The following is a 27,999-nucleotide window of genomic DNA, read 5'->3' as shown; positions in this document are numbered from 1 at the left end:
TCTGGAAAAGTATGGACTATTGACATGAAAAGGTGTACATTCCCAGAATATGCTTTTAAAAAAAATCTGAAATGTTATAAAGGTGGTGCTGAATATGTGAAGGAGAGTTTAAGCCCCAGTGAGAAGTTTGTCAAAACCAAACTTCTCACTGAAATGAGACAGACACCTGGGTGAAATGACAGTCCGTTTTATTGTTTCAGAACACAGCAGGCTACAAGCAACCAGCGCCTCACTACTTCACCCCTTAGTAACAGCAGACCAATAGGAGCACGTCTCCACCCCTGTCCTTACAGACACGCCCACCCAGCTCGGTCAGCTAACCCCCCTTTGGAACAGCTGGGACACGTCGGTGTCCTCCTTTAAAGCAAGAAAATAGCTCGATATTTGGACCATGATTTCCAATTCATGTTTTTTTGTTGTTTTTTTTTTTTTTTTTGTACAAAAGCTACACAATGTTACACTTGATCATTAGAATACAATTCAACTGATTACCTTTAGTGTTTGGACACCATTTAAAATCTCATCCAGTTCTTTTGGATGGAGCATCACCACTTGAAAAGAAAAAACAAAAAACACTTAGACTTTAAAATACGAGGGACTAGAAAAAAACAAACAAAAAACGATGAGTATCATAATGCAGAAAAATAAAAAAGCAAGCCAAGTTCAGTTTGTACCATTACAGACTTAAAACAGAATAAAAAAGTAAAACAACCCAAAGTATTAAAAATGAAAAAAAAACAAAATACATTAAAAAAAACTTGTTGGAAAAAAAACAAAAAAGAAAACAAAAAAAAAAGCTCATTGAGATCAAAATCTGTGTTTCGTGTCAGGATTGAAGTCGGCCTTTGATGAAGCCGAGAGACCAGAACCGAACCGCACTAAAAAAAAAAACAAAAAAAACAAAAAACTACTTTGTCCCAATGGAGCTCCTGTAGACAGGAAACTGCTTGCTGTTGTTCAGTCATCTTCAGGCACTTTCTGAGACCCCGCCTCCTCCATATGGGCAAATCACGATGCAGGTTCATCCAGATCACATGATACAGCTGGAAGGAGAAGAGAGAGAAAAAAAAAAGGCATTCAAGGAGAGGAAGTGGAGGCTACTGGGTCTGGTGAAGAACCACACACAGAGATCAAACGCCACATCACACAGCTTCAGAGCGGGAGCCGTCCGGACATGCAACAGCCAGAGTGAGCCTCCTCCTCCTCCTAACATTTATCTGGGATACTCCCCACTGTGCTGCTTGGAGAAGTCTACAAAGTGGAATGAGAAGTGGGTCTTACCTAGTAGAAAGTGTAGTGTAATGGTGGTCTTGGTATTTACAGGTCGGTATCAAACCAGGCCAGTTGGTTTGAGTCGCCGGGTGGAAGGCCCTCTATCAGCTCTGGGGCGTGGCCCAGGTCGGGCAGCCCTTCTACGGGTGGGTAGTCCTGGCCTGGGTGGTGCCCTCCACCCAGATCATGGTCCATCATGGGCTCCATGCCCATGGCGTCCCCTGCGTAGCCCCCAGAGTGGAAGGGACGGTAGTTTGGGTCTGGGGGGGAGCGAGGGTGGAGGAGAAGCAGGGGAAGCAAAGCAGCTGTTAGAAGCATGTTAAAAACCACACAGTCACACAGTAGTACGATCATTTCAGCGAAACACCGCACGGCAACACAGCACACAGTTCATCCGTCGGCAGGCTGCATGGTGGCTCATCGGCCCACATGTGGAAGCAATTCAGTCCCAGTTTATGCTGCAGCTCACTTGGTGCCGCGGCGGCTGGATGGTAAATGAGTTCACCAACATTCAGCAAGTTTGGAAGCAGAAATGCAAATAAGAGCTGGCAACTGTTCCCTCTAACCTGCTAATAAGTAAACAGAGCGGCAGACTGGAACTTCCTGTGACATCCCAGCCATTAAAATTACCCTACACACCAGGCAGTTACTGACATCACACACCAAGCTTTAAAACGTTGAAGCTACAAAGATTTCCGCCGAACTTTCCTTTAGATCGAAGGTAAGACTGAGTGGGTTATGAGCTCAGCCGCTCTGACGTGTTTGTGCCTCTTTTCATGTGAAAGTGTTGCAGAAGCATAAACCGGAGAAGGCAACTCACCATCTTGTCTGTAGCCCAGAGGCTCTCCCTGTGCTCCGATGTCCAAACCCAGGTCTCCAGTCTGTGGAAACGCATAAAATGTGTGAACAGAGAAGTAGCAGTCTGGATGATAAAGACCATTGTGAGAAGAAGAAAAAGCTGCCAGTACCTCATTCCAGGACATTGCTTCTGTCCTGAACAGAGAGCTGGTCAGCTCCACAGACAGGCGCTTCTTGTAGTCTTGAGGTTTGTCCTCCGACATGCGGAACAGAACTGCTGCTGCGTATGTTGCTGGGGAAGGACATGAGGGTTGGCTTTAGAAGGAGCTCCTGCAGCTTTAATGATTACATTTCATTAAGCAAACACTACCGTTCCTAAATTGATTTGACATGATTAACCAAATTTTGGGTTTTTGAAGATTTAATTTTCGAAAAATCTGGATTTTTGCTTCACCAATTCACTCTAGTTCAGAGTGACGGCAGCTGCTAAGGCCGCCATCTTTCTTGACAAGTGTTTTGTTTTATTTGCAGCTTCTATTTATTAAGATTTTCAATTCAGATCAACTCTGATCAAATATAAAAGGTCATGATAAGTTGGTTTCACACTCCTACACCCCCAGGAATTGAGTCATAACAAAGTCGAATTAATACAAGAATACAGTCTGATTACCAAAATAAAGTCATAATAGTAAAACGAAGTAGTAATTTTATAAGAACTCCAACAGTAAAAATAAAACGTTATTCACGCTTTTCTTCCCCCTCATTAAAACAATGATTTCAAGACAATAAATATGGTAAAATTACATCTATATTCTGCTAATATGACAAAAGGTCTTGTAGCCCTGATACTCATCACAGAAGGGATGATTGGAATAAAATCTGCTTTTTTAAAATTTTCTGTCATTTGTCTTTTTTAGAATACAACATGAAGAAAATTTTAATTAAAAATCGATAAAAAAAAATAAATAAATTCATAAATGGTCCAAAAAATTACAATTAAACAATGTTTTAAAAATCTGATTTTATTTTTAAGCCATGTCGCCCAGCCTCAATAGTCCCTATGGCTCATTATATGAAATGAACTTATGCATTTATTTAGTATATGACCAGTTAGGGAGCTGTTTTAAAAAAAACAACAACATGAAGAAGTAATAAGCAGGCATTCCTCTGGACGTACCAACTCCTTCGTTGCGGCTGTGCAGCAGCTCCGTGAGCGGGGCGCTGGCTCCCTCGGCCTCGATGGCCTCGGCCACCTCTTTGTCCTGGGCCAGCTCACAGAGGACGCCTGCTGCTACGCGCTGGATGTTCTCAATGGGAGAGTACAACAGCTGCACACAGACAGAAACTCGCAGTCACATTCATTCCTACATTTCCACCTCCACGTTTAAAAACAGACAACAGAAAGACATACCTGTACAAAGAGTGGGATGGTGTTGAGGCCTCTGATGACCACTCTGTTATGGAGATCTCTGGCCAGGATATGAAGTGCTCCTGTGCAGCCCTCCACAATCTCCTCCATACGGACTCCCTCCTGTTAACACAAACACTCCATCAGGATCGGGTAAGCCCAGCGCCACCTGCTCATCCTGCCCTCCACAGGATGTCATTAGAGCTCTTCTGGCCGCTCTGTAAGCGTGCAAGAGCTTATGGAGGATCATCTCGGAGCTATGACGACGGGAGTTTAGTGCGAGCTGCTCTTACCACAAACTGTTGCTGTGTGCCTCCCATGCTGGTGCGTCTCTGCGTGTCCTGGTGGGCTCTGACCAGCAGCTGGACCAGTCTGGGGATGGCGCCCTGCTCCCTCAGGGGGGAGTGGTTGGCGGGGCACAGGGCTAGGTTACGGATCAGACCAACTGTAGCCTGATGGGAAATAACACGGCATGTTTAAGATGTATGCGTTCGACTGAGCACCACTATGGAATTAACAAAAACCTCAGACATAAATCTGGAAAATGCTCATTACATATTTTAAACATAAATTAAGAGCAGGAGCGTGAGCTTGGGTACCTTGATGAGGGGCCAGTGTGATGGTGGATGCAGTAACTTGACGACCACAGGCAGGCCGTAGTGCAGCCGCACGGCATTCTGGGCCATCTCGGCGTCCTGATGTCGAGACGTGAGATGGCGCAGGGCGCAGATGGCTGGCTCTGTGATGTCTTCTCTGTCTCCGGCCCGCAGCACAGTGCGAACCAACGCCTCGATGCCTCCAACCTGAAACGCACAACGCAACAGATGAATGGATGAGGCATGAACAGGTTACAGCAGGAGTGTCAAACTCCAGTCCTCAAGGGCCGCTGCAACTTTTAGATGTGCCTCTGCTGCACCACAGCTGAATAGAATAATTAGGTCACTAGCAAGACCCTGGAGAACTGATCTACACAAGGAGGAGGTGATTCATCCATTTCATTCCAGCGTTTTGTACCTGTGGCACATCTAAAAACTGCAGGACAGCGGCTCTCGAGGACTGGAGTTTGACACCTGTGGGTTACAGGGTTCCGACCTACAGGTTTAGAGAAATTCATGCACAAAAACAAAAGCATTGCTGAAAATTAGAGAGATCCTACTGACCGTAGGAATAAGTAGTTGCGTTTGCATTACAGACATGAGCAAGACTCTGTTGATATCCCACTAATGTTGAAAAAACTATTTCGCAATTGCGGTGTTTCCATTAAATAAGAAAAGCAACTGAAACAACGCAAACACGTTTGATCACGCTACCGGTCATTTAAAAAATCATACCACATTGTCATCCTCCTCCTACCACTTCCTGTTTTCATGGCAGTTTATCCTAGCACAAAAACATTCTAAAAAACTGCAAGTTTTATTTGAAATTGCCGTGTTTCCATTACGCAAATTTATTTTTCTCATTCCAATTTGCGTAATTCTATGGTCAATGGGTACACAGCAAGTGACTGACTGCAGTTTACTGAAGAAGAACGTGCAAATGAGGCTGATAAACTGAGTGTAATCTCACCTGGCAGACCATCATTTTGTTCTTATAGTTGTTACAGGTCAGATTAGAAAGGATCCCAGCAGCACAGGTCACCACGTTGATGTCGTCACTGCCGAGCAGCTGAACCAGAGTTCCCAGAAGACCTTCCATGCCCTCCTGGAAAGCAAACAGAAGACAGTTTAACATCGATACTGTGAACTTCAGATAAAGACTGAGGGGAAAGAAAAATTATTCTATTCTTATATTCTGTATAATAAAAATGAATCCTGTAACTATGCAGTTTTGTGTTAGGTCAAACAGAGTTGCTGCAGCTGCTCTCACCTGTTTGGTGGCGGCATCTGACAAGTTCCTGAGGGTCCAGAGACAATTCTGGACCAGTCTCTGGCTTGGATCTGTCAGGTGGAGACCCAGAGCCTGCATACCTCCTGAACAGACACACAGTGTTACATATGGAACGGCCTGCTGCTGGGAAATCCCCTCAACGTAAACGATTCCCTAGGGTTAAAGACATACCAGCTTCAACAATGGCCGGTTTGTTACTGGAGCACACCGACAGAACCTTAAGGACGCGGCTTGTGGTCCACAGGAGCTTCTCGTACGTGTAGGTCCTCATGATGTTGACCAGTGCTTGGGGGCCACCACTCGCCAGAATGATCAGCTACACACAAACAAAACCAGGTTAGGCTACATGTCAGAGCAGCTCTGACATGTAGCTTCCTCCCTCTGACCCCTTCCTCACCTTGCTTTCCTGGTTTCCATAGGCTAGTATCTGCAGACAGTCAGTGGTGATGGCCAGGAACTTAACATTGGTTTTGCTGAGCAGAGCCACCATTTTCTGAAGACCGCCGGCCAAGCGGACGGCCATCTTGGCTCCTTCTTGGTGCAGCAGAAGGTTGTGGAGGGTAGTGATTGCGTAGAACAGGACGGAATCAACCGGCGAGCTGCGGAGGAGAAACTGTTCAGTGACACAAACTCGACAAGCTGGGAGACGCTCGCTACCGGTGGGAATCATCGCCGCACCGCCTACCCAAGCATTTTAACTAGAGCCGGTATTCCTCCGGACTTGAAGATGGCCAGCAGCCCCTCTCTGTGATGGGACAGGTTGTGCAGAGCTCCTGCCGTGCAGCGGGCGGTCTCCATGTCGTTGGTGTTCTGCATGGTCCTGACGATAGCAGAGACCATCTGAGGGGAGCGCATGATGGCGTGACGAGAAGCTTCCTTCTTCGAAAGCTGGTGGACCATCACTGCTGCTTTGTTAACTACCACCTGGATGGAATGAGATGTCATTTTGATCATTGTGTAAAAAAAAAAAAAATTAAAAGGCAAAAAAAAAAAATAGCTCCGGCAATGAACCGATTTTATTGATTTAATCCAGAATTCAGCACGCCAAGAGCAGCCATCTTGTTTGAATAGTATTTTTTACAGCTTCTATTTATTTAAGTTTTGTATTTAGATCAACTCTACTACATTTTTTTGACAAAATCATGATACAAGAATAAAGTTGAATTAATACGAAAAGAAAATCTCAATATTATCAGAATGAAGCCGCAATATTTGGAGAATGAAGTAGTACATCTGTGAGAACTCAAACACAAAAATAATTTTAAAATATAGAATTTTTAAAATATTCTCTTTTGTGATTTTTTTAAATAACCAAAAAAAAAAAGATATTAAGATCAAAAATCAGAGATTATATTTCTAAGCCACATTGCCCAGCCCTAATCTGGGCCAAACATTTCTGAGGATGAAGACCTGGTCCTCATCGTTGAGCAGCTTGGTGAGTTCCGGTATGGCTCTGGTGGCGAGCTCGGCGTCATCTTGGTAGTTGATCAGATTGACCACAGCGTGTTTGAGCATCTGTGATGGCTCCGCCAGCCTCTGGACGTTGGTGGGGTTTGTAGCGTCGTACTGTGTGGACGGGATCTGCATGCCCTCCTCCAGAGTCTCTGGGAACATGGCCGCACGCACCCGCTGAGCACGCGTCATGGCGTACTGACCGTCTATGTCTAGGACAGAGAGAAGGGATGTTTAATCACTCAACGTTGGATCAACTTTAACCATTGCTTCCTAATCGTCCATAGGGAGGCAGAGAACAGGTGAAACCTACCTTGTACTTGGTCCTGGGAGAAGTTCTGGTTGAAGCCCTGCTCCCACTCATACAGGACCTGGTTGTTGTCCAGGTCGTCCTCCTCTGGGTTGCCTTTCCCGCTGAGGGAGGGAGCAGTTGTGGTGGCCCCTGAATGAATCCCTGAATCCAGGTAGGACTGCTGCTGCCAGTGGCTGACGGCCGCCTTGCGGTCCGGCTCCATGGCCATGTCCAGTTCCATCAGATCAGCTGAGGAGACGCAATTCAGCCAACTTTAGAGTCACTTCATCAAACTACATCTAGCCAAACATTCAAACTGGACTCGATAGACGAATATTTGTGCTCAAGAATAGGCCTGTCACAATAACAAATTCTGCTGGACAATAAATTGTCCCGGACGTTATTGCTATAAACAACAATATCGTTGTTTTGAGAGCGTTTTCAAGTTATATAATAATGTAAGAAAACATTCTCAAAGATCAAACTTTAGATTCTAATAAACATTTAATACTGGAACTGGAAGACATCTGAAATATCCCAAATAAATCAAACAGAAACAAAAAATTAAATCAATTATAATTATATGAAGACTTTTGTTATCTGGCTTTTTGTAGGAAGAGAGAAATAGAAAAACGATAAATCATCCGAATGGAACTTTTTGAGTTTGTTTTCATTTATCATGCGATTATTTGATTTATTGTGACAGGCCTACTCAAGAACAAACAAAAACAAAAAAAAGCTCGACAACTTTTACAATTGTGCAAAAATGACCCCTGAACCCCAACAACTCACCCTGGGAAGCCATGTTTCTTTCTCAAACCACACCCAACACAGCTTCCTGATCTGCAGAGGGGGGGGGGGGAAACAGCAAATTGTCAAACATTTCCACTTCCAGCTTCACATTACACATCCAACTCAAAGAGGAAAGCACTAAAAGAGCAGCTGAAATTAAAGATGATATTAGTTCAAAGGAAACGGCCCAGACAAGCGACTTTATAGTGTTTTCTTTTCTTTTTCTGCCTCCTCCCTTTCTTGGGCTTCCTCTTCCCGTTTCAGACAGATATGCAAACAGTTGCAGCTCACACACAAAAGCCTCCATTAAGGGCAGCAGCTACCAGCGAGGAAGGACGAGGGAAGTGCAGCGCTGGGTGGAGAGAGGAGGCAACGGGAGGGAGGAGGGCGCTCGCATTCCTGAGCTGGCTTTGAAGCCGAAACCACACACTGCTGGAAAGTAAATACTGGCAGTGGCAGGAGAGGTAGAGCAAGCAAAAGGGATTAATTTAGCAGGGGAAAGGGGGCAAAACTGAAAACGGGGCATTTTCAATCCACACTGGAAGATAAATGTTATGACAGAAACAAAAGTTGGCGACCTTCTACAAAGGTCTGTCAAAATAAGAAAAGTTTGAACCTGTGGAGTCGGAATACTTTCAAAAACCATCATGTGAAATTCAACATAACAGTAAATAGGAGAATAAATGAGTTATCTTTACAACATGGTAGTCTGAACGTCCCTTCAAATTAAAGAGGCGCCATATGAGAGACTAAAGGAAAAACACATTTAAACCAATTAATGAGACAATAAAACCAAAGTACATTTCCTACAGTATACAAGGCCAGCTACAGCTTCTACCCAGTAAAATAAAAACACAACCCAGCCCAAAACAGCAAATAAAGTTACTCAGTTTTTCCACAGGTATAGAGGTCAGGGTCACGTTGCCACTGTAAAAACTACAGCTTTGGTTTTTGTTTGTTTTTTTTGACCTCAGAAGTTTGAGTTCAGATCAGGAAGTGGTCACATTTCATCATTCCTGATGCCGCTTGCCACCGACTCTACCAGACATTACTCTAACTTGACCAAAAACTCTCAACATTTATAAAATCAGCACACTTGAGACCATGTGACATGCAACACTAATATTTATGAACCCAAACTGAACCGATTTAGCTGAAGGTCTGGTTTAACAACAGTTTTTGAAAACATATGGGGCAGTAACCTGTGTAGAAAACAAACTTATTGTAGACTTTATTGAAAGGAAACAGGCTCTGCTACAGAAACAAAACCTCTGAAGCACTCAAAGAGAAATCCTGTCAGTCAACACAAATAAGAGTTTGACTCCTACAAACACCCGTCCATCTTGTGTCAAAATCACAGTAATGACTAAAATGACAGGATATTCACAAGAGGGGAGGTCTAGTTTCTGTTTCAGACAATTACAGAACAGTCCCTCTGACTTGGCTTAATCACATGTTATTAAACCACATGTAATTTTCCAGGAGACAGACAGAGGTTTTCTGGGGTCTGTTGCTCTTCCCCGCTTTTATATCCACAGGAATGAGAGCGCAAATCATTTAGAGACACACAAGATACACAGGTACAAGAGTGTGTGTGTGTGTGTGTTTGTCCTGTGATGGACTGGTGGCGAACCAATGACCTCTATAAATGGATACCAGTCCCTACCATCCTTCTAGGATAAGTGACGGATTGATTGAGCTCCTTTTGAGCTAATCTCATGTTTTTCCCCCCTTTAAAAATTGCCAACTTCAATTTCTACTGAACAAGTTGCTGGTTTGAAGGCACATTTTAGCTCAGCAAAACTGGAAACAGGACAAAGGAAAACGTTCACGTTTGTCCTTCGGTGGCAAAACTCAAACAAGGGGAAAAACAACTCTATCCTCTAGAAATGTGTGATATCTGAACAGTTTAGGAGCAATAAGTGGGTTTTATTGTACTGAAGCAATAGCGTGACCAGCAGCAGTACTTTCTCTCCAGTGCAGCTGCCACTGGAACAAGTGACAAATGCTGGCAGACCTAATTTCCCTAATCTACCCTGCATCTCTGAGCCAACACTTCGACAACTAAAATAATGTTCCATCCTCTTGGTCCAAAAAAAAAAAAAAGAAGAAAAAACAGGCTGTGGTTGCTATGTTTCAGAGTGCTGTTGGTCAGTAGTTGAAATGTAATCTTTGCACTGTAACAGTACATGCAAAACTACAACAGCATCTTTTGACTATTATGTTAGTGCTCCTGTCTGGCAGAAAAAGGTGTGGCTTTAATCATTCAAAATCCAACAAGAGTTTGATTCTATTGAGTCCAATCAGCCGTTTATGAAAGTACAAAATCCAGGAAGAATTGACACAAACGTAACTTAAAATCCTGTCTGCAGCTGGATTAAGAACCACCTCCGAGTGTCTGACTGAACAGCGCATCTGGCCCAGTATCGGGTGAGAGCAGTAACACATGGAGGAGCTGATTAAGCCAAGTTTATTCAAATAGAATAGGAGCAGCAGCAGCAGCAGCAGCAGCAGCAGCAGCAGCTAGCTACGACTTCATTACTGGGAGCCTTTAGTTTTAAAACAGTCTAAATTTCCTCTCAGATGGTTTCTAAGGTTTTTAGTTTGTTTTTTTTTTAATGAGATCTCAAATAGTCCTGGAGTGTTGCAGCCCTGCCCCTCCCCCACCAGTTGCTGCACAATGCTGGTCATTCTGGCTAAAACAAGGCTACAATATTTTCCAGAAGACTTAAAAAAAATAAAATTTAAATAGGAAATATATCCTGTTGGAAAACATGACAGAAAAGTTGTGGAAACTAAAGGAGTGCAACTCACTCTCATTCACAACTTTTTTTTTTTTTTTTTATCTCTAGTTGGCAACAAAAATTCAAGTAAAGGTAATTAAACATTGTTACACATTCAAAGTTTCCCCAAGAAAACTTGCTAAGCCCGGAGGTTGGGTGCTAGGGCAGTCATTCATCCAGCAGCCTGTCATGTTTTTGAGTTAAAAATGTTTAAAGTTGACAGGAAAATTTGAAAATATCACTTGATAATTACATGTTATTGAAAGATTGGAAGACTAATACCTGAACATTAACTATAAAGTCTTTAAAAAAATGCATTTAAGTAAATAAGCAATGCCTAGCCTGGTGGGGGCACAAGTAAAGCCTGGTGGCCCGCCAGGCTTATAATATACTGGGGGAAACTGCACATTTTCACTTGAAAGTTTTACCCCAGGTTAATCCTACATCAAAACCTAAAAGGAAAAAGAAGGAGGTGGGGAAAAAAGCAGGAGTAAAGATAAAACAAGCTACTAAAACAGGGCAGGCACAAATTTACTCTGTAAATGTGAGTATATGAAGCTCAATTGAAGCAGATAGCCAAGGAGAAACTCCACCGCCGTAGTTTAGCCGGGCGACTAAAAGAGCCAATCTTGAATCATCTAGAATGAGACGACGTCTGCCGTTTCCAACCATGAACTCAAATTTGCTGTTCACACGCCATCCTCCCGGCACCGCCGGCCTGCCCTTGCATAACCCAACGCAGTCCTAACCAGAGCCACATGCCTCATACATGCCTGGATGCAAATCAAACATACAATCAAAGCACACCGTGGAATCATTTATGATTCACGCTGGCGGTTTGAGCGGTTCGTTTCATCTGGCTTAGAAAACGGAGCTTGTTCTTTATAGATGAGCAAAAGAGAAATCTCTGGATTCTGACAGAGAGAAAATGTTAAAAGTTAAACAGTAAAGCTGAATTTAAAAAAAAGAAAGAAAAGAACTTGTTACTGCGGGACTTCTTACTTTCTGTGTGAACTGCCACAAGAATCTGAACGGTGGGTTACTTTGAAGCCATATGTGAAATCCAGTATGTAGAGTTGTGCCTGGTGCAGTTAAAAGGCGGATAATTAAAACCAGATGCACGTTGCCCGACACAGCAGCCACTAGAGGGAAGGTCTGTGCAGCGAAGGGAAGGAAAACATCACCTTTAGCTGAGCTCGGCTGGGCCTGTTAAGCAGCTGTCACATATATATGAGTGCAGATTATGCAACTATGACCTACGCTAGTTGGTCATGTTGCACGCATGCCGTGCAACATGTCAACAAAGTCTCAGTCCACTTAGACAGAGAAACTTTTTTTTTTTAATGCAAGCCGACTCGCAGCAACACAGATGCAGCTAAAATGCTTCCAAACTTCTATGTGCTGCAGCTCAACGTTGCTGACGAGTTACAGCGTTGACGTAAAATGTAAAAACGAGAAGAACAAAAATGTGTGTAGTACGTTTTATTGTGATCTAATCTAGCCAGGCTACACAGACGCAAAGATTAATGTAAAGGGTTTTCAAAATCAGTTTCTATAAGATTCAAAACAGTCTAACAAAATGCAAAAGAAGCTCCTTTTTTCCCACTAAATTAGTGCTGGGCTATGTTCAAGTGAGCCTTGGGTAAATTACCCCAGGCTAAATTACATTTCTGTCCATTTGGCCTGCAGACTTTTGTGGCTAAATTTTACAACCCTTTTCCTGGTATGTTGAGGCATAACAAAAAAAAAAACAAGCATATGATTATTTTTTAGGGGTGGAAAATGCAGTACTTGACATAAAAAAGCATTTTATTTCAGGACAATACATAAGTGTACATCCATCCACCTTCTACAGAGACAATTGAGTTTCTTCTGGAGAAAACACAGGGCAGTCAATACCTCCAGATGAGTAAATGAGCCAAAGTAAAACCATTATTGGCAAAAGCAGAGAGAAAAAGAAGCAGCCACAGGCTTAGCCGGCTAAAGTGCAGGGTCAGCAGCACTCGGTACTGGCTGCCAAGCACCACAATGAACCAAATGCCTGCAGCCGCTGCAGAGTCGTATTTTGTGTCTCAGCTGCAAAATGCTGCATAGCTGTGGACACAGGACAAACGTCAACGGGGCTCGCGTGAAGAATTCCTTTCTGATGCTGGGAGATCGCCAACGTAGCTTACACACACACACACACACGTGCAGATTAGTTTTTATTTGTTTATGCCTCGAAAGTCTGCCTCGGAACCAGGTGGCAAACACTAATCACTGCCTACATCTAGACAACGCTCGGTAGCAGAGGAAACAGGAAACCCAGCGTTGTTCCGGTAATGACAAGACCACTGGAAAGGTGGATCGTCTCAAAACAAACCACCTACGTTTCCGTCTGAGAAATTTCTGTGCATCATCAGAAAAAGGAAAAAAAAAAAAAAGTGTGTTGACGAGACAGCAAGTTTAATCAACTTTTTTTTTATTCCATTGTGCAACCTGCTTGGGGATTTCTCTGATGAGCCACGCAGACACAAAAGAAGACAATCAAATATTCTAAGAAGTCTGAATAAAACACGTTAAATTGGGAACCACTTGATTTTAAATCGATCATTTTAGTTGCCATGTTCAACGTATGCAGCTAGCTGTACTGTATGAAAATCTTTTAGGTATCCTTGGCAATCTTTCAAATTGTCAAACATATTTTATGAACAAAAACACTTTAGTATTTGAACAAATGGGACATTTTAACCCAAACATCTCCATCTACATTAATAATCTTAAACTTAAATTCACAGTATAGCTTAATCCTAACTCTTAAAACTGATGCAGGACAGAGGTTTCATCCCTGAAGGCCTATTTAAAGTAAGTAAATATACCAGAAAATGACCAAAATAGGTAGCACAAGTACACATGCAAACACACATATAGGAATGTACTAATGTGTTTCATACTTAAGCTTTTTAATTTCTTAACACTGCAAGTCATATCTGAAACCACTACATACCCCTGTACTGAAACCATTTCATATCACTTTATATTCTTCTTCTCATGAATTATTCAGATTATTTGTCAACATTTTTTTTTAAATCCTCAAATCTCAGTTTGTTTTTTTTATTTATTTATTTAATTACATGCCACTGTCAGGATGCGTCAGAGTCAAAGCAGGTACGAAACGTCCCCTGGTGGGTACGAATTGACGCGCGGTAGATGCGAAACGTCCCGCGGCGGACGGCTCCGCTTAGGAGAAAAGTGGGAAGGTGCGAAACGACAGAAACCGCAAAAGCAAGAAAAATCCGAATGGGTCAAATTTGGCTTTTTCAGCCCCGCAATATTAACTAACGCCGCACCAACATGCACCCGGACAATCCGCACGCCGCCCCGCCTCTTCTCCACAGCTGCCCCCGACTTTCTGCCCCAACACCAGCGACTCAAATTTCACACTCAGGCTCCTCCTCGTCTTCCTCCCGAAGCACATCGGCTCGGAGGGATTTTGTCGGTCTTTGTTTAAAAGGAGGACGAAAGGAAAAAAACACACACGCTTGACCAAAGACTTATAGTCAGACTAAAACACAAAAACTTTGTTTCAACTGCGATATGTACATTAAGCAGCTTTGACGCTCCGTGCAGGTTGGGAAGCCTCACAAACTTCCACCTCGAGACAAAACGTTTGTTTTGACTTCAATACAATTCACAAATTCGCTCTGTGCGGTTTTCACATCGATTGAAATAACCACGCAAGAAGTTAAAGGTGAGCCTCCCCACCTCCGGTAGTTTTGGTTGCGCATAAACAGCCGAAAAAACTCGGGCGAAACTCAAGAAGCCCAAACGTGAGTCACAATGGAGGAATGTGGCCAACAGTCTGTAAGCTAACAGGCTAACCTTCACTAATGTTGACTACTTTTAAAAATAGCAAGACGAAATATCCACGTTTCATCCAAACTCTGGGTTTTTTTCCCCCCGCTCCCGAATTAGGTAAAAGGCAATAAAATCCAAACGTGTCTACGTAATGGCTGGGAAAACAGCCTGAATGTTCCTTATAAACATTCGGTCGATAAATATAAGAATACAAGCTTTTGCCCCAAAAAGGCGGTGATTGGATCATCCCAAAAAAATCTGCCGTGAAAGCAGCTGACTCGCAGGTTACCGCAGCTCCATCCCCGGCCGGCTGGCCCGCACACACACACCTACACACACACACACACACACACACACACACACACACACACACACACACACACACACCCCTGCATACACATAACAACCGACTCCACTCCCGCTGGCGTTCACACGGACCCGGGTGCGGAAAAGGAGGAAAACTGAGGAAAGCCGATAGTTTTGAACGTTGAAGCCTACCCTTGTCAATGCGACAAAATCCGTCCACTTGGGTTCCGGAGAGTAAAAAACCACTTGGAAAAGGAAAAAGAAAAAAAGTGGAGGAAAAATGTGTGGAGCGGCGTCAGCGGGGAGCCCTCATCCACTCCCTCACAGGCAGCTGCAGACAGCAGGTACTGACGCAGCCAGGACAGCGGAGACTGGGAAATGTAAGATGGCGGCGGAGTTATATAGACCGGAGAACACCCGCATTCTAGCCATATCCTGCCGTGCTCTCTAATAAAATAGAAACTAAGATCAGGAATCATTTTTCGTCTTCCTATATCTCTGACTCGGTTCTACATTAATTTACCTATGACAACAATACAATTATTTGGTATGAATAAATACCTCTTTTTATAGAATATGCATTTGTACGTGTGGAGTATGAATACACAATGAAATGAAGTTCCAGCCTCCCCCCACCCCCAAAACATAGGAAAACCGATCTTCTTTCCCGGAGTTATCTTGGTTTGTAAAAATATCTAATGAATAGAAAATAAGTATTTTTTTTAAGCTACGCAAAAATAGAAGTTTACTAAAACAGACTGTGTCCGTGTCATTGCTAATTGTACTTATACTGTTACTCTACCTGAAATGGAATGAAAAAATACACTGCTAAAAAAGTTTTTTTAAAAACTCAGCAAAATGGGTTGAAACGAAGGCACCGTCACTGGGTTTGGACCCACGTGGTTCCCTAACCTTTTACCTTCCAACCCTCAAAATAACAGCAAAACAAACCGGGGACTTTGGCTGCTGAGTATACAGTCATTAAAAAGTCACCTGAGTAGGGTAAGTAATGACAACACAAACAGCTTCAGCACCCATGATATAGTTGTTAGGTTTTTTTTTTAACCAATCCATAAGCACTGCTTTGTATTTCTTGTATAACTTAATGCATAAATGTGCTGTTACCATTGCTATGCGTGTAGAATATGCTAGTGGTCTGACAAACATTAAAACAATCATTCACAGTGCAATGAAATGCACTCAGAAAACGTGTTTACTTTATTGGTTTATTTGCTGTTGAGTCACTCACAGATATTCAATACTCAACTGATAAATGTCCTCGACATTCAGAGGCAGGCTTTTGTTTTGCTCACAACTTGTTCCTTTGAAAACAAAAAACAAAAAGACATTCTGATTATGTCTGCAGGCGACATGACAAGTAGTTCAGCAGGTCTGAGCAGCTCTCTAATGTGGATTACCTGCATCAGGGTTCAATTCGACAAACCTGCGCTCGTCTGAGACGCCTGGCATCCCGATGGCTGCTAAAATACAAACTCAGCAGAATCAAATCCCACATGTTAAGGAGAATTGCGTGAAAGTGATGAGCAAATCACTGGGAAGTATTTTAGCATTTGAGTGGGGAAGTTTTGGCAATTAACACATCTACAGATTTAACCAAATCAAGCCATTCGAAACCTATTCCGGCCTCAGATTAAACACGGGCCTGTTTCTGAACTCCACCAGGAAAAAAAAAACAAAACAGATTGAGCCAATGAAACCTATTAGCTGGCATAGATGTGGTCCTTTAAGCATATAGTGTGATCTCCCTTTCATTTGGAGATCACAGCTATTCATTTTCATACAACTTTCTATGTGGTTCAGTGCTGATACAGTTAGGAGGGAGGCTCTCATATAAAATTTCAGCATGCATTTCAGGTCCCCCTCGTCAGTGTTGGTCCCTTGATTGGTGAAATAAAAGGTGCGGAGCCGGCGAGGTCCCTTCATGCTGCATGCGGCAATGTCACCAGCAAACAAAGGTAACGCACTCTCCTGTCGTCTGCCTACAGGCTACTTCATTAACCTATATTTACAGTGCGTGGGTGGAATAGAGTGCCGAAACCCCAACTCTGTCTGAAACTGTTAATTCAGCTGCCCCCTCACAGGAGCGTCACAGCAACGCAACGAGCGCATCAGCAGCGTGACTCCACCCTGTGTCATGAGGCAGCAACATGATTGATTTTCTTTTCCCTGAATCCCTTTTCAAACCACGCCGAGAATTACTGCTGTCACTCTGGCAGACGCCGAGCCAAGGGGTTTTCAAGTCGAAAATGGGTTCACGCCGGTCACATGACTTCACGGGACCGCAATTACACAACCAGAAGAGCGACAAAATCCTTATGCTGTGAGTCAGGTCAGGAGGACGGGGTGATTTCACATTCGTACAGTTTTAAGTATAGTCCAAAACATAAATCAGCAGAGAGGTTTTGTGTTCACTTGTCAGGCGGTGGGCTCGTGATCAGAGGTGTGATGATCTGTTTGTCCTTCTAAAAGCACCTAAAAATTGGATCTTCCCACTACGTACACCGAATATCAAACGGTGCAACATTTGTTGCAGGGTTCAGAAGCGCAAAAAAAGGGAATCTTTGATAAAGTACATTAAAATATATGATCACAAAAGCCCTTTTGAACAGAGAGAATGGTACACGCAGCTTCTGACATAATCGTGTTTTTGTTAGATGGCAATTGCACATTAAAGCCTTCACCTTCTCTGGAGTGCACCACTGTAAAGCAGGAAGTACTTGTAAACTCCTTCATGAAAAGACGTAGCTGCCTTTGTAGTGCTGAAACGCTGCTTGCACAATCTAAACAGAGTTTTGTGATCACTGTCTCGGGTCTAATGCTTGAATCTCAAATAAAGAACTTCCCCGCTGAAGCATATGTTCCAAGAGAAGCAGGTTTAGGTTTTTATGCTTTTTTTTTCTTTTTAATGATTCATGCAGGATGTTGTTTTATCGGTTGGATGTAATCTAAACAAGTAACATGAAATATTCATTAAAAAACATGATTGTATTCCAAGAGAGAGAGAGAGAGAGAGACAGTGACTTTGCAATATCTGAGTCGAGCTTTGATTACCAGAAGGTTTAATCACAACCAGACTGTCACGGGTCGTCGTCTCGTGACCATGGAGTCTGGATTAAGAGCACAGACTTAAAATCAGATTTATCTTCTGTGGAAAATCCCTCTGATGTCTAATCTGGGATGTCTGTAAAAAAGACTTCAAACTGCTCCGCACAAGCAAACAGCATCGCCTTTTATGCCGAACTTGTTTCTTGCGAGGCAGGAGAACACACTGGATTCATAAAATGCCTTTCTGTGAACCTAGGCTTGTACATGCGGTTCCTGACTTTTTAAAAATTATTATTCAGACTTGTCAAAACTGACTCCCTGATGAGAAGCTCGACAGGAAAGTGGCTCTCCACTCAGGCCTGTGTAACAAACAATTTCCAACAAGGGAGGTCCACAGTGGGAGCTTTTAGCTGCGAACCTGTGTTCACATATGAAAGGAGGTGGAATAAACGCGACTATAGTACAAAATGTTGCAGATTAACGACTGAAAGGGAGAAATATTGCCGATCATCTTATTAGGAGTGATCACAGGATGATTTTGAGATTCGATTTTGATTGATTTTATTTTATTTTTTTACTTCGGACTGTAACATATAAAAGAGGGAGAAAATATACTGCAGATTCTTTGATAGAGATAGATGTCTGGAATCCAACAGAAAATGAAGCAATGGCTATGTTAAACCCAGTTCATGCATGAAAGCGCATGTAACTAACCTTGATCTGATTTTTATGAAATAAAAAAAATATATATTATAAAAGTACTTACTTTTTGATTGTTGAGTTTAGGAAGCATACATAGGAGGAATATAGCTTTAATGATTGAAGGGGAAATGTAACATTGTCAGTGTGTTGACTTGATCAGAGCTAAAAAGCAAAAAAACAAATGCTAATTCTGATCTCTGATTGTTGCATCTAAAACAAATCGCTCAGAATTAGCAAACATCTGTTGTTGTTTTTTTTTAATATATATATATATATATATATATATATATATATAGTGACGGCTCCCTTGGAATAACATTGTGGGTTTGCAGAGCATACCCTTTTAGCACATACCTTCATAAACAGCCAGCACAGGTAATACATTTAGAACAGTCCCAATGTGGGTCACGCTCAATCCTCTCTATCCCGCTTTATCACAGCAGTTCTGCTACACGTGAGGGTTAAGCATCCCATTTTTGGGCCGATCCAGTTGAGATCCTGCCAAAGATTAATCCATAATGCCCGTGGAAGGGCCCTTCATCCAACATGCTGCTGCTGAAATAACACAGATAGCTGCTCTGTTCCCAAGCATGCACCGCGGCTCTCCGATGACCCAGCGCTGCACCACTTCAGGAAGCCCACACAGCTCTCGCTCTTCCAGCTGGAGGGACCGTTTCATGTTCCGCCCAGGCGCGATGAGGAGTCTGTGCATCTGAAATGCAGAGATAGAGATTGGTACGGCAAACTGTTTACTAAAACAAACATGCAAGCAAATTTGGTCAGGACAGAAATAATCTTATTGAAAAATAAACAATCTCTGCCCGTTTTTGTTGGAAAATGTAGCATTGAGTTCAGATGTTTTCATTGGCAACTCCAATCATGTGTCGGTGCAGGTTTCAGTTCCTTCTCATAATCTCCTGGAAATATTTCTGGAACTGAAACTGCATTAATGTCGACTTTAAAAATAGGACGCTTGTGTTGTAAAAGTTTGAGGGAACATTTCCCACGTTTGTCCGACAATTCGTAAAGCCTGCACGTCGTCTACGTCGCCAAATTAAACTGCATGTGGATATCATGTGTGGTTTTAAGACAGGCCACGCTAACGTCGCACTCATTATCACGCAATTAAAAGTCAGACGGACTGAAGCGGACCTGTTTTTGTCCGTACGCTTCAGGTACGGCAAATCTTTTAAGAAGTTAAGAGTTTTAAACCGGATAAATTGTGAATCAGACCGTTGCTACAGTTTCCAGCCCTTTTAATGAGACCAGAGATATTTTCCGTGACCGGAGTGTTCTTCCGGTCACGAAAAATCACAGACGGTCATGGCGTGGAAACTAAAGGAGCAGCACTCATCACTCTCATTAAGGTACCGCCGTTTTCAGACTGCAGTCAGGAAGGTCAGAGCGGCGTCTCTGTAGCCCGACTAATTAACTGGCTAATGTCGGCTTGTTATATTGTAGAAAAAGCACAACGGCAGAAAATGTAGTATTCTAAAAAACAAGCATTCATTTAAAAAAAACAAAACAAAAAAAAACAGCTGGCATCTAAGTGAATGTTTTTTCAAAGTATTTAATTTAAAGTACGAATACATTGGTGCTACAGATATTATACCTGCAGCAGTATCAATAACTGCAGCAATAACTACTGCAAATATTGCTGCAGCAGTTGAACAAAATATTGCTTTCGCTTTTAAAATCAGTTAGATCATGTCACATATTTGTATAAAATACTGTAAACGGCATTTTTACTGTGATCCATTGTTCATGCTCTAAACAAAACACCTGATCACATTCATATTTTATTGGTCAAAACAAGTAAACCTGGAGATATGCGTCAAGTTTATTCTTCGACATTGTCATTTGTATTCACGAGTTGAGTGTATAAAAGTCAAATAAACACGTCGCCGTGTGGGGCTAGATGCGCGTAGATGCACCGTTGCCCTCGGTATATGTTCCATCTTTATTCATGTACTGCATATCGTAACTTTTATAAAACTTTCAGGCTACATTTCACTCTAAAACACATGTATCCCGTTGTCCCACAGCTTCTGCTGTGGAGGAAAAACTCCCAACATCAATCCCCAAATCCCAAGAGAGCAAACCACCACACACACAGAGAGACTGGCTAAGGCCCGAGGGGTGTGGTTTCTTTCTCTCCCTGTAAAAGAAAGGGGCAGCTCAAAGCTATAGATAGGGGCAGACAAAACAAATACGCCCTTACACACAGGGACACACACACACACACACATAGCAGGAGCAGAACAGCAGGGTCAGGGAAGTGCTACTGACAAGGCCGTATTGAAGAAATGTTTGTTTTGGACCGTGTGGTCACGAGGTCCTTGACTTCTGGCCTTGTGTCAGCTAGAAATGATCAAATAATGCACTTCCTTGTGCTCTAGTAATTTGATATGAATGAACAAGTGTTTATGAACACATTTATAAGTGCATTTAAAAATAACAATGGGAGATGCAGTAATCAGGCTTTTCCCAGGCTGATAGCAATTTCCGATTTGCTTTGAGGTTCAATTTCCACTGATCATAATTAGTTTTTCTAAGAACTCTAAACACATGAAACAGGAAAAAAAAAAGATTGTTTGAAAAGAGATAGTAGTTTGAGATCCAACTGCGGCTGAATAGATCATCCCTATGTATGATCCAAAGCATTTGTTTAAAAAAAAAAAAAAGGTTCACGCAGTTATTTGATAAATTCTTGGTTTTGGTGCCTTTAGTAAAAGAGAAAATAAAGGATTATTAGGGTTCTTGACCTGTCGATCACTGATCAAAGCTAATCAGTAAACAATTACCTGTTCTGGTCTCTTATTGATCAATTAGTCCACCTGTAATAATTTTTAAAAAATTATTGAAATAATGGGTAACAAGATGGAAAGCTGTATTGAAAACAACTCCATTATAACCTGCTTGGAGTAAAAAAAAAAAAAAGTGTACTTTCTCAAATGCAGCCCAGTGTGTGAAGGACGGGACAGAAAAATCCCATCCTTGAAGAGGTGAGAGGACACGGCACGAAGCCGATATCCAACTCAGACTACAGGGGGATTAGAAGAGTTGGGCAGTCTAAGCCGATACAGGAAACAATGCCGAGGAGAGGCTGACACAAAAATGAAGTGATGGCTGTAGGGCGGTGTTGGACGCCATGTTGAGGGAAAGGCTCTTTTGTTGGCTCCACTCTGCTGAACGGGAGACTACGGCGGCGCCGAACCAATACAGGAAACAATAACCTGATTTCCACCGCGGAGCCGAACGGGATTTAGAGTTCGCCGCACTGCAACATCAAAGGCCCCTCATTTAAGCAGCCCGTGTGACATTTCACCTGCCTCTCCCCACATCCCGTGTTATTACAGCCGGCAGTCCCTGCATCTATACTGCATTAGCGGTTGCCATAGTGAAAGGTCCTCCATCCCGCGTCTATCCTGTGCAAAGGAGGAAACGCTCAGAGCGGACTCCGCGAGGAGAAACCGAAGGTCTGAGAGACAGCTCAGACCCAGTGACAGCTGTGTGACGTGCAGGCGCTGAGATGTTCCTGTAAGGACCATGCTGAGATTTCTTGCTCCGGATCTATCGCTAGTTTACGAAACAGCACGACTAACGCAGCGTGCCTCAACACGCAGAGGGCCCACAGACGGCGTTCGCTGCCATACTGTTCCAACTTTATTCTCTCCCCCTCCACGACCGTTCTGCTGCTTCAGCTTGGTCTTATTAAAAGCAAGACAGAAATAACTTTCCCTGCGCTGACTCTCAATCAGCACTCGAATGCGCAAAGTGTCACACGGCTTCCCGATATTTTATTACGTCTTGTGATGGGGAAATTAAGACTCGTCACAGACAGCGAACCGCTGCAGCTGAGGGTTTTAGAGCTCCTCAAAGTCATTTATCGGCTGGATTATCGTCAGCAGCTGTCTAATAAAGCCCGTCACATCTGGATTTATGTGCCGTTTGTGCCACATCCGCAGCAGGGCACAATCACTGTTGTTATTGTTCTCGCATCAACGCGAGCTAAGACGTAATCTCAACATGCCCAGAGAGAGAGAGAGAGTAAATGTTAGCTGAAGAGGGAGGTGGCACTCCGGGTGATTTATCGAGATTTCAAGTCAAGGCAACAGAAAACTAACAGCATTATTGATGAGAAAATGATGAGAGGAAGAGATGACCAAATATGGGAAACAAGCAAAAAAAAACCAAACAAAAAAAAAACAAACAATTAGCTGGAGTTTTTATTGGTTTTTCTACAAGGCTTTTGATGATTTATGTGTCTTAGGCATGAGGTAGTTAAAGGTTTTAAAATGCTGAGGTTTTTAATCTACTAATGTTTTCTACTGCACTGCTGCTACACTTTAATAAAATCGTTTTAATGTCATGACAGAGAAATAAAGATTTTCCAGAATGGATCATCAAGTAATGCATGTCCCTCCCGTGATTGCTGCACACTGTCAGTCAGCTGGATTTTTTTTGTGTTTATATCTTTGTAAATCTTTATGATTGCACAAACACAGACAGTCACTGAGCACAGATTAAAGAAGTAAAATGTATCCAAATTACAGCTGGCTCACTAACGAACGCCTCCGTTAAACAGCACCTCTTTTCCGACTATTCATCAATTTGCTGTGCTACTCTATAAATGGCAGAAGAACATGCAAATACATTTAGTAATAGTTAATTCTGTATTTTTGTTTAAGTATATCTAAATAGCAATAAGTAAAAATTACATATTTAACATAACTGTGATTGTAATAATACATTATTTCTTACTGTAGTTGTAAGATTCCGTGTTAAATAAAATCAATTACATCACGTGTAACATTTTTTGCTTTCAATTTTGTTTACGACGCATAAAGCGGTGGCATTTTTAACAATACCATACTGCAAAATCTTTACCTGAGTCTAAGCCTGACAGTATTTCAACTCATGAACGTACAGTATCATATAAATCCTATGTGAAAATAAATCCAATTTGCAAACGCTCGTCAGTCAAAAGTGCATCTGGAAAACCTGAGTCCTTGTCCCCGCATGAAGAGACTGCATCACTGACAAGGCTGACTCTGCTCAAATTAATTTAATAAATCATGACTGAGTGTATTATTTCCACTCACTTTGTGGCACAATAATTCAATAATTACTATTTGGTTATTCCGGGCAGATTCAAGCGGCGGAGCAGCAGTTACAACAGCTGTGTCACATTTATCTTAAAGTCATCTTTCCACTGCATGAAACAACATCCTGCACGGCAGCCTCCGCTTCACCTTCTGCTAATCGATTTAGGAAGCCTCCTAAAACACAGCAAACACCAAAACGGACAGGCTTGTTACGTCCATTTTTATTAAGGCAGAGGACTTTGTCATTAGCAAATCAATTGCTGGTCCTATTCACATTTGAGCTGCGAATGACTGGAAGGAGCCGCCGCCCTCCCCCCCCCTTTCAGTGATTCACTGACTTGGAGCTGTGGCTGCAGTGGGGAAAAAAAACCCAAAAAAAACTCAACTACTACAAACCATTTGGAAATGTCCTTAGAACTTCTTCTTCTTTTGCTCCAAAGCAGCTTATAGACAACAATGTCAAACTGACAACTTCTAGCATGGCTGATCCTGCATAGGTCCGCCTGGCTTTTGTGAGTGCGTGTGTGTGTGTGTGTGGGCGTGTGCTTACGACAGGGAGTGTGTGTGAAATACAGATAGAAGAAGAAAGAGGGAAAAATCAACATCAGAGCGTATTGTGGAGGCGAAGCCTCCCTTTTAAAAGGGTCAATGCAAACACACACCCACCTTGACAATAACACTTTTCTGTTTGCACACGCTGCTGGTCATGAATGGCGGTCCTCAGCACAGGCCTCAGTCAAAGCGAACGGGGCTGAATGGTAAAGGAGATGATGACTGAGTCAACCAGAAGAATAACAAACTGCTTTTCAATGTCATCTGACTTAACATTGAGTCATTTCGTTGAAATTACAGCTCCTTCATGGCTCACGAACCAATTTAGCATGTCACGCGACACAAAAGAAATGTTATTATTTCTGATTACTGAGAATTTGGATATTTAAGTAGTGCAGCATGATAAATATCTAGCTTTCTTATTTGATCTGTAATGCACTCGTGTTATTAAGTATGAATAATATTTATTTAGGCTTTGATTTGTTTCATCGCTCATAAAAAATAAAAAAAAATCTTATTTAAAATTCACCCATGAATGTTGATTAAATGTTTTCCCCTTGTCTAAATTTTGACCGTTGATGCAAAGTTACTCGTGTACGTTTAGGCCTGTCCACTTTAATTATTTTTCAGCCAACAAAACAGAAGGCTACGGTCTAAAGAAATGCAAAAAGAAAATCTACTAAAGCGTCACGTTAACTACTGAAAACACGACCACACGTAGCGAACCACCAACCTTTTGACAAATAAATCCATTAAAGCCTCGTCGGAAAATGAAAAAAGAAAATATAAAGGACATAGAACTACATTACTTGGATGTCACTTAAAGGCCTTGAATGTGTAATCATAGCACCATCTATTAGACAGCACTTCAAAAACTTATTGAAATCTTATCGTTTTAGTCGTTTGTAGCCAAGGTTAAGAGTATACGCAAAGATATACAAATTACCTGCAGAGATAAGGTGTACAGAGGCAAAGATAACAAATCTGAAATATGCAGGTATTTATTATCTGCAGAGATATGAAATGTGGGCCGCGATTGATAAATATGAAAGGAGCTTAAGTTGAATTTTCGTCTCATGGTGCAAATATACTTTTTTTCATCACTGTCATTGTGAATGTAACCCACTCAACAAAAACTGATTTTTTAAAGAAATTTTTAAAACTGGGAGACCAGCAGCTCTGCGTCCTGCGGAGTAATCTACTCTTTATGGTTTGTCAAATCTAAATAAAAATCTGTCCACCGTGAAGCTAAAATGTGTTTTGATTATGTTTTTAAAATTAATTACGGAAATATGTGAACATGTCACATTATTTCATTCATCTTGTTCTGAGGGTATAAGTCAATTGTAAATATATGCGACACAGCTGAAATGCGGCTATTTATTTTGTTATTTTTTCCTCTTTTTTAAAAAAGTAAAAACAACTGAATTATAACCACACACTTTATTGTTCCAAACAGATTAGTGCAAAAGTGGATGCTAAGCTACCTGAAAGCCAGAGGGGGAGCTCTACTGTTCGAACAGCTAAAATTACAAAGTATCTTTGCTCTTTTTAGGAATAAAAAAAATATTTAAAAAAAAAAGCAAGGAAATAAATTTATGTTATGAATGAATGATAAAGCAAATATAGCATGCATTACATACATTATGTACATTGTATGCTGAACAGAAGCAGTAACATAAATAGTATTTGTAATACCAATTGCATCAATTTGAGTAAACTAAACTGTATTTAAGCACATATTCATCAAGAGTGCTTTAGCCTGATTTATAGTAGCTATGTAGTGGTGCTAGTGAGAAAAAATAAGATGAAAATATAAAAAGCATCAAATTTCTTGCCTTCATATTGCATATCTAATTATTTTCTCTTGATGTTTTATAAAGCTAATATGATGGTGGAAGGTTGATTGAATTTGCCTTCAAAACTACACAAGATTACGCAATGTGAAAAACAAGATTTGCATCTTTATTAAAGATGTAGCGTCCTGTAAAATAATAAACATGACATGTACACACACACACGCATATATATATATGCGTGTGTGTGTGTGTGTTCTGACTATACATATATTGCAGATTCTGGGCTCTAATTTTAGAAAGGGCCCAAAAATGAATTAAATATAACGATGCAATGCAAACAAGTGCACGTTTCTCCCCCCGCACCAAAAGATTACACATCGAATCAGCACAAACTCCACCCAGCAATTGTAAGAAAGTCTGGGGAAACAAATCAGCATCGAACAAAGATTTGAAGCGGCGGAGGCGACACCAGCCTGTAAACAATGGCTATGGCTGCCAGTTTCACTGTGTGTCTCACTGACCACAGTGTTAATCCACTTAAGAGACAAAAGACACAAAACTACTGATCTGACACTCTTCCATACACAGCACCTCTCCATATAAAATATAACCTTTTTTTAATTATTATTATTATTACTCTTGTTACCTCGCAATTTTAGGTAAAACACAAAAATTGTGTTTTAATGACGCGGTCAGACTAAAGACGACAAAATCTCATCGGAGGGTCGGTGGGACTTGGCCGCGGTCTGCGCGATTTTTCACGGTGTCTTCTCCCTCGGTCTTTCTCTCTCCTACGCATTACCTTAACAAAAGCCTTTCTCGCGCACACAAACATCCACTCGACCAGTAAGCACAAACGGCGGAGACAAAATGGCTGAATAGTGATGGCGGGACTGCATGTTCTTTATGTGTCGACTAATCAGCCAGCACTAACGTGTCAAACACTGCACTCCCACTCTCCTCCGAATGGGAACATTGTCCTTCAGACAGAGAGAAAAACTAACACTCTTTCGATACCCAGACAACGAATAAAAAGCACATAAATAAGGCTGCAGTCACCACCAGAAAATCAAATACGAAAACGTTGGGACAAGTGCTATAACAACGACTGCTCATTCCATTCTTTCGCACAGCAATAGTGTTTGATATATATATATATATAGCAATTGTTGAAAATAACAGTGTCCCTCTGGTGTTTTTATGTGCAAGATAAAGCACATAAAAATGAAAAACAGCTCTACTGTCACAACCCGAGGTTTGACCAATAACCTGTCGCTATAGGTCCAATATTCTCCACTCGCAAACACGTAATATGGCATCAGTATTCTGTAAAGCCTGTCTGTCTCCAGCTCTGCTGCATTATTTTTAATTTATACACCAGTAGACAACACCCTCAAATCCAAAACTTGAAAAATATAGTCATAGATAGATAGATAGATAGATAGATAGATAGATAGATAGATAGATAGATAGATAGATAGATAGATAGATAGATAGATAGATAGATAGATAGATCATATTTATTTTAGTGCTCTGTCAGACAGGAATTAACTTTGTGAATATTTTAGGCTTGGTGGACTGAAAGAGAGGAAAGAAACACAAAGAATGTGACTACAGGACCACTCTATAATCCTGTCAGCCCAGTCCATGGTACGACTGTGTGTGTGAAGAGCAGAAGCCACAGTGGAATCAAATCCCAAAACGTTTCTTTGTTTATCACTTGCAACAAATGAGCATTGTTATTTCACTGTTCTCCTTGCTACGTCTGACTCATTTTTGTATTCGCCGTAGACTTCGGAGGTCTCATGTCGTCTGTGTTGTGGATTCACATGAGCATTTTTGGGGGGGTTTGTCTTTTGTGAATATTGATCAGCTGAGCTGAAAATGGGGGTGGTGGAGTTAGAATAAGGTTAGTCTGTCCCAAACGGTCGAAGACGAGGCCCTG

The 27,999-nt window shown here is 41.8% G+C and overlaps 1 protein-coding gene and 1 long non-coding RNA gene across 4 annotated transcripts in view; both read right to left on the bottom strand.

The window, feature by feature from the left end:
* Nucleotides 1-171: 171 nt before the first annotated feature.
* Nucleotides 172-15,210, bottom strand: ctnnb1 (catenin (cadherin-associated protein), beta 1). 2 transcript variants are annotated; one of them, XM_028009861.1, is made up of 17 exons: nt 15,020-15,209; nt 7,902-7,952; nt 7,131-7,358; nt 6,776-7,029; nt 6,051-6,289; nt 5,763-5,964; nt 5,537-5,681; nt 5,345-5,448; nt 5,045-5,179; nt 4,078-4,281; nt 3,772-3,930; nt 3,482-3,601; nt 3,248-3,398; nt 2,241-2,362; nt 2,093-2,153; nt 1,282-1,532; nt 172-1,043 (listed from the first exon to the last, which is right to left on the bottom strand). In XM_028009861.1, exons 2-16 carry the CDS (start codon nt 7,912-7,914, stop codon nt 1,318-1,320), a joined length of 2,352 nt encoding a protein of 783 aa, XP_027865662.1. In that variant the 5' UTR covers nt 7,915-7,952; nt 15,020-15,209; the 3' UTR covers nt 172-1,043; nt 1,282-1,317. The 2 variants fall into 2 exon arrangements, with proteins under 2 accessions (XP_027865662.1, XP_027865667.1); XM_028009866.1 differs by lacking the exon at nt 1,282-1,532 and having other exon boundaries at nt 15,020-15,210.
* An 829-nt stretch (nt 15,211-16,039) lies between these two features.
* The window catches only part of LOC114141842 (uncharacterized), a 66,798-nt gene continuing 54,838 nt past the window's right edge, over nt 16,040-27,999 (bottom strand). For both annotated transcript variants that reach the window (XR_003594914.1, XR_003594915.1), the window contains 2 exons: nt 24,370-24,454; nt 16,040-19,307 (listed from right to left, as the gene is read on the bottom strand). This is a non-coding gene — a long non-coding RNA (uncharacterized LOC114141842). The remainder of the gene's footprint in view (nt 19,308-24,369; nt 24,455-27,999) is intronic.

The sequence above is a fragment of the Xiphophorus couchianus genome, chromosome 3 (genome assembly GCF_001444195.1).
Source record: "Xiphophorus couchianus chromosome 3, X_couchianus-1.0, whole genome shotgun sequence".
Classification (NCBI taxonomy): Eukaryota; Metazoa; Chordata; class Actinopteri; order Cyprinodontiformes; family Poeciliidae; genus Xiphophorus; species Xiphophorus couchianus.
The sequence above is the reverse complement of the archived record's forward strand: the minus strand, read 5'-3'. Positions and strand labels throughout refer to the sequence as shown.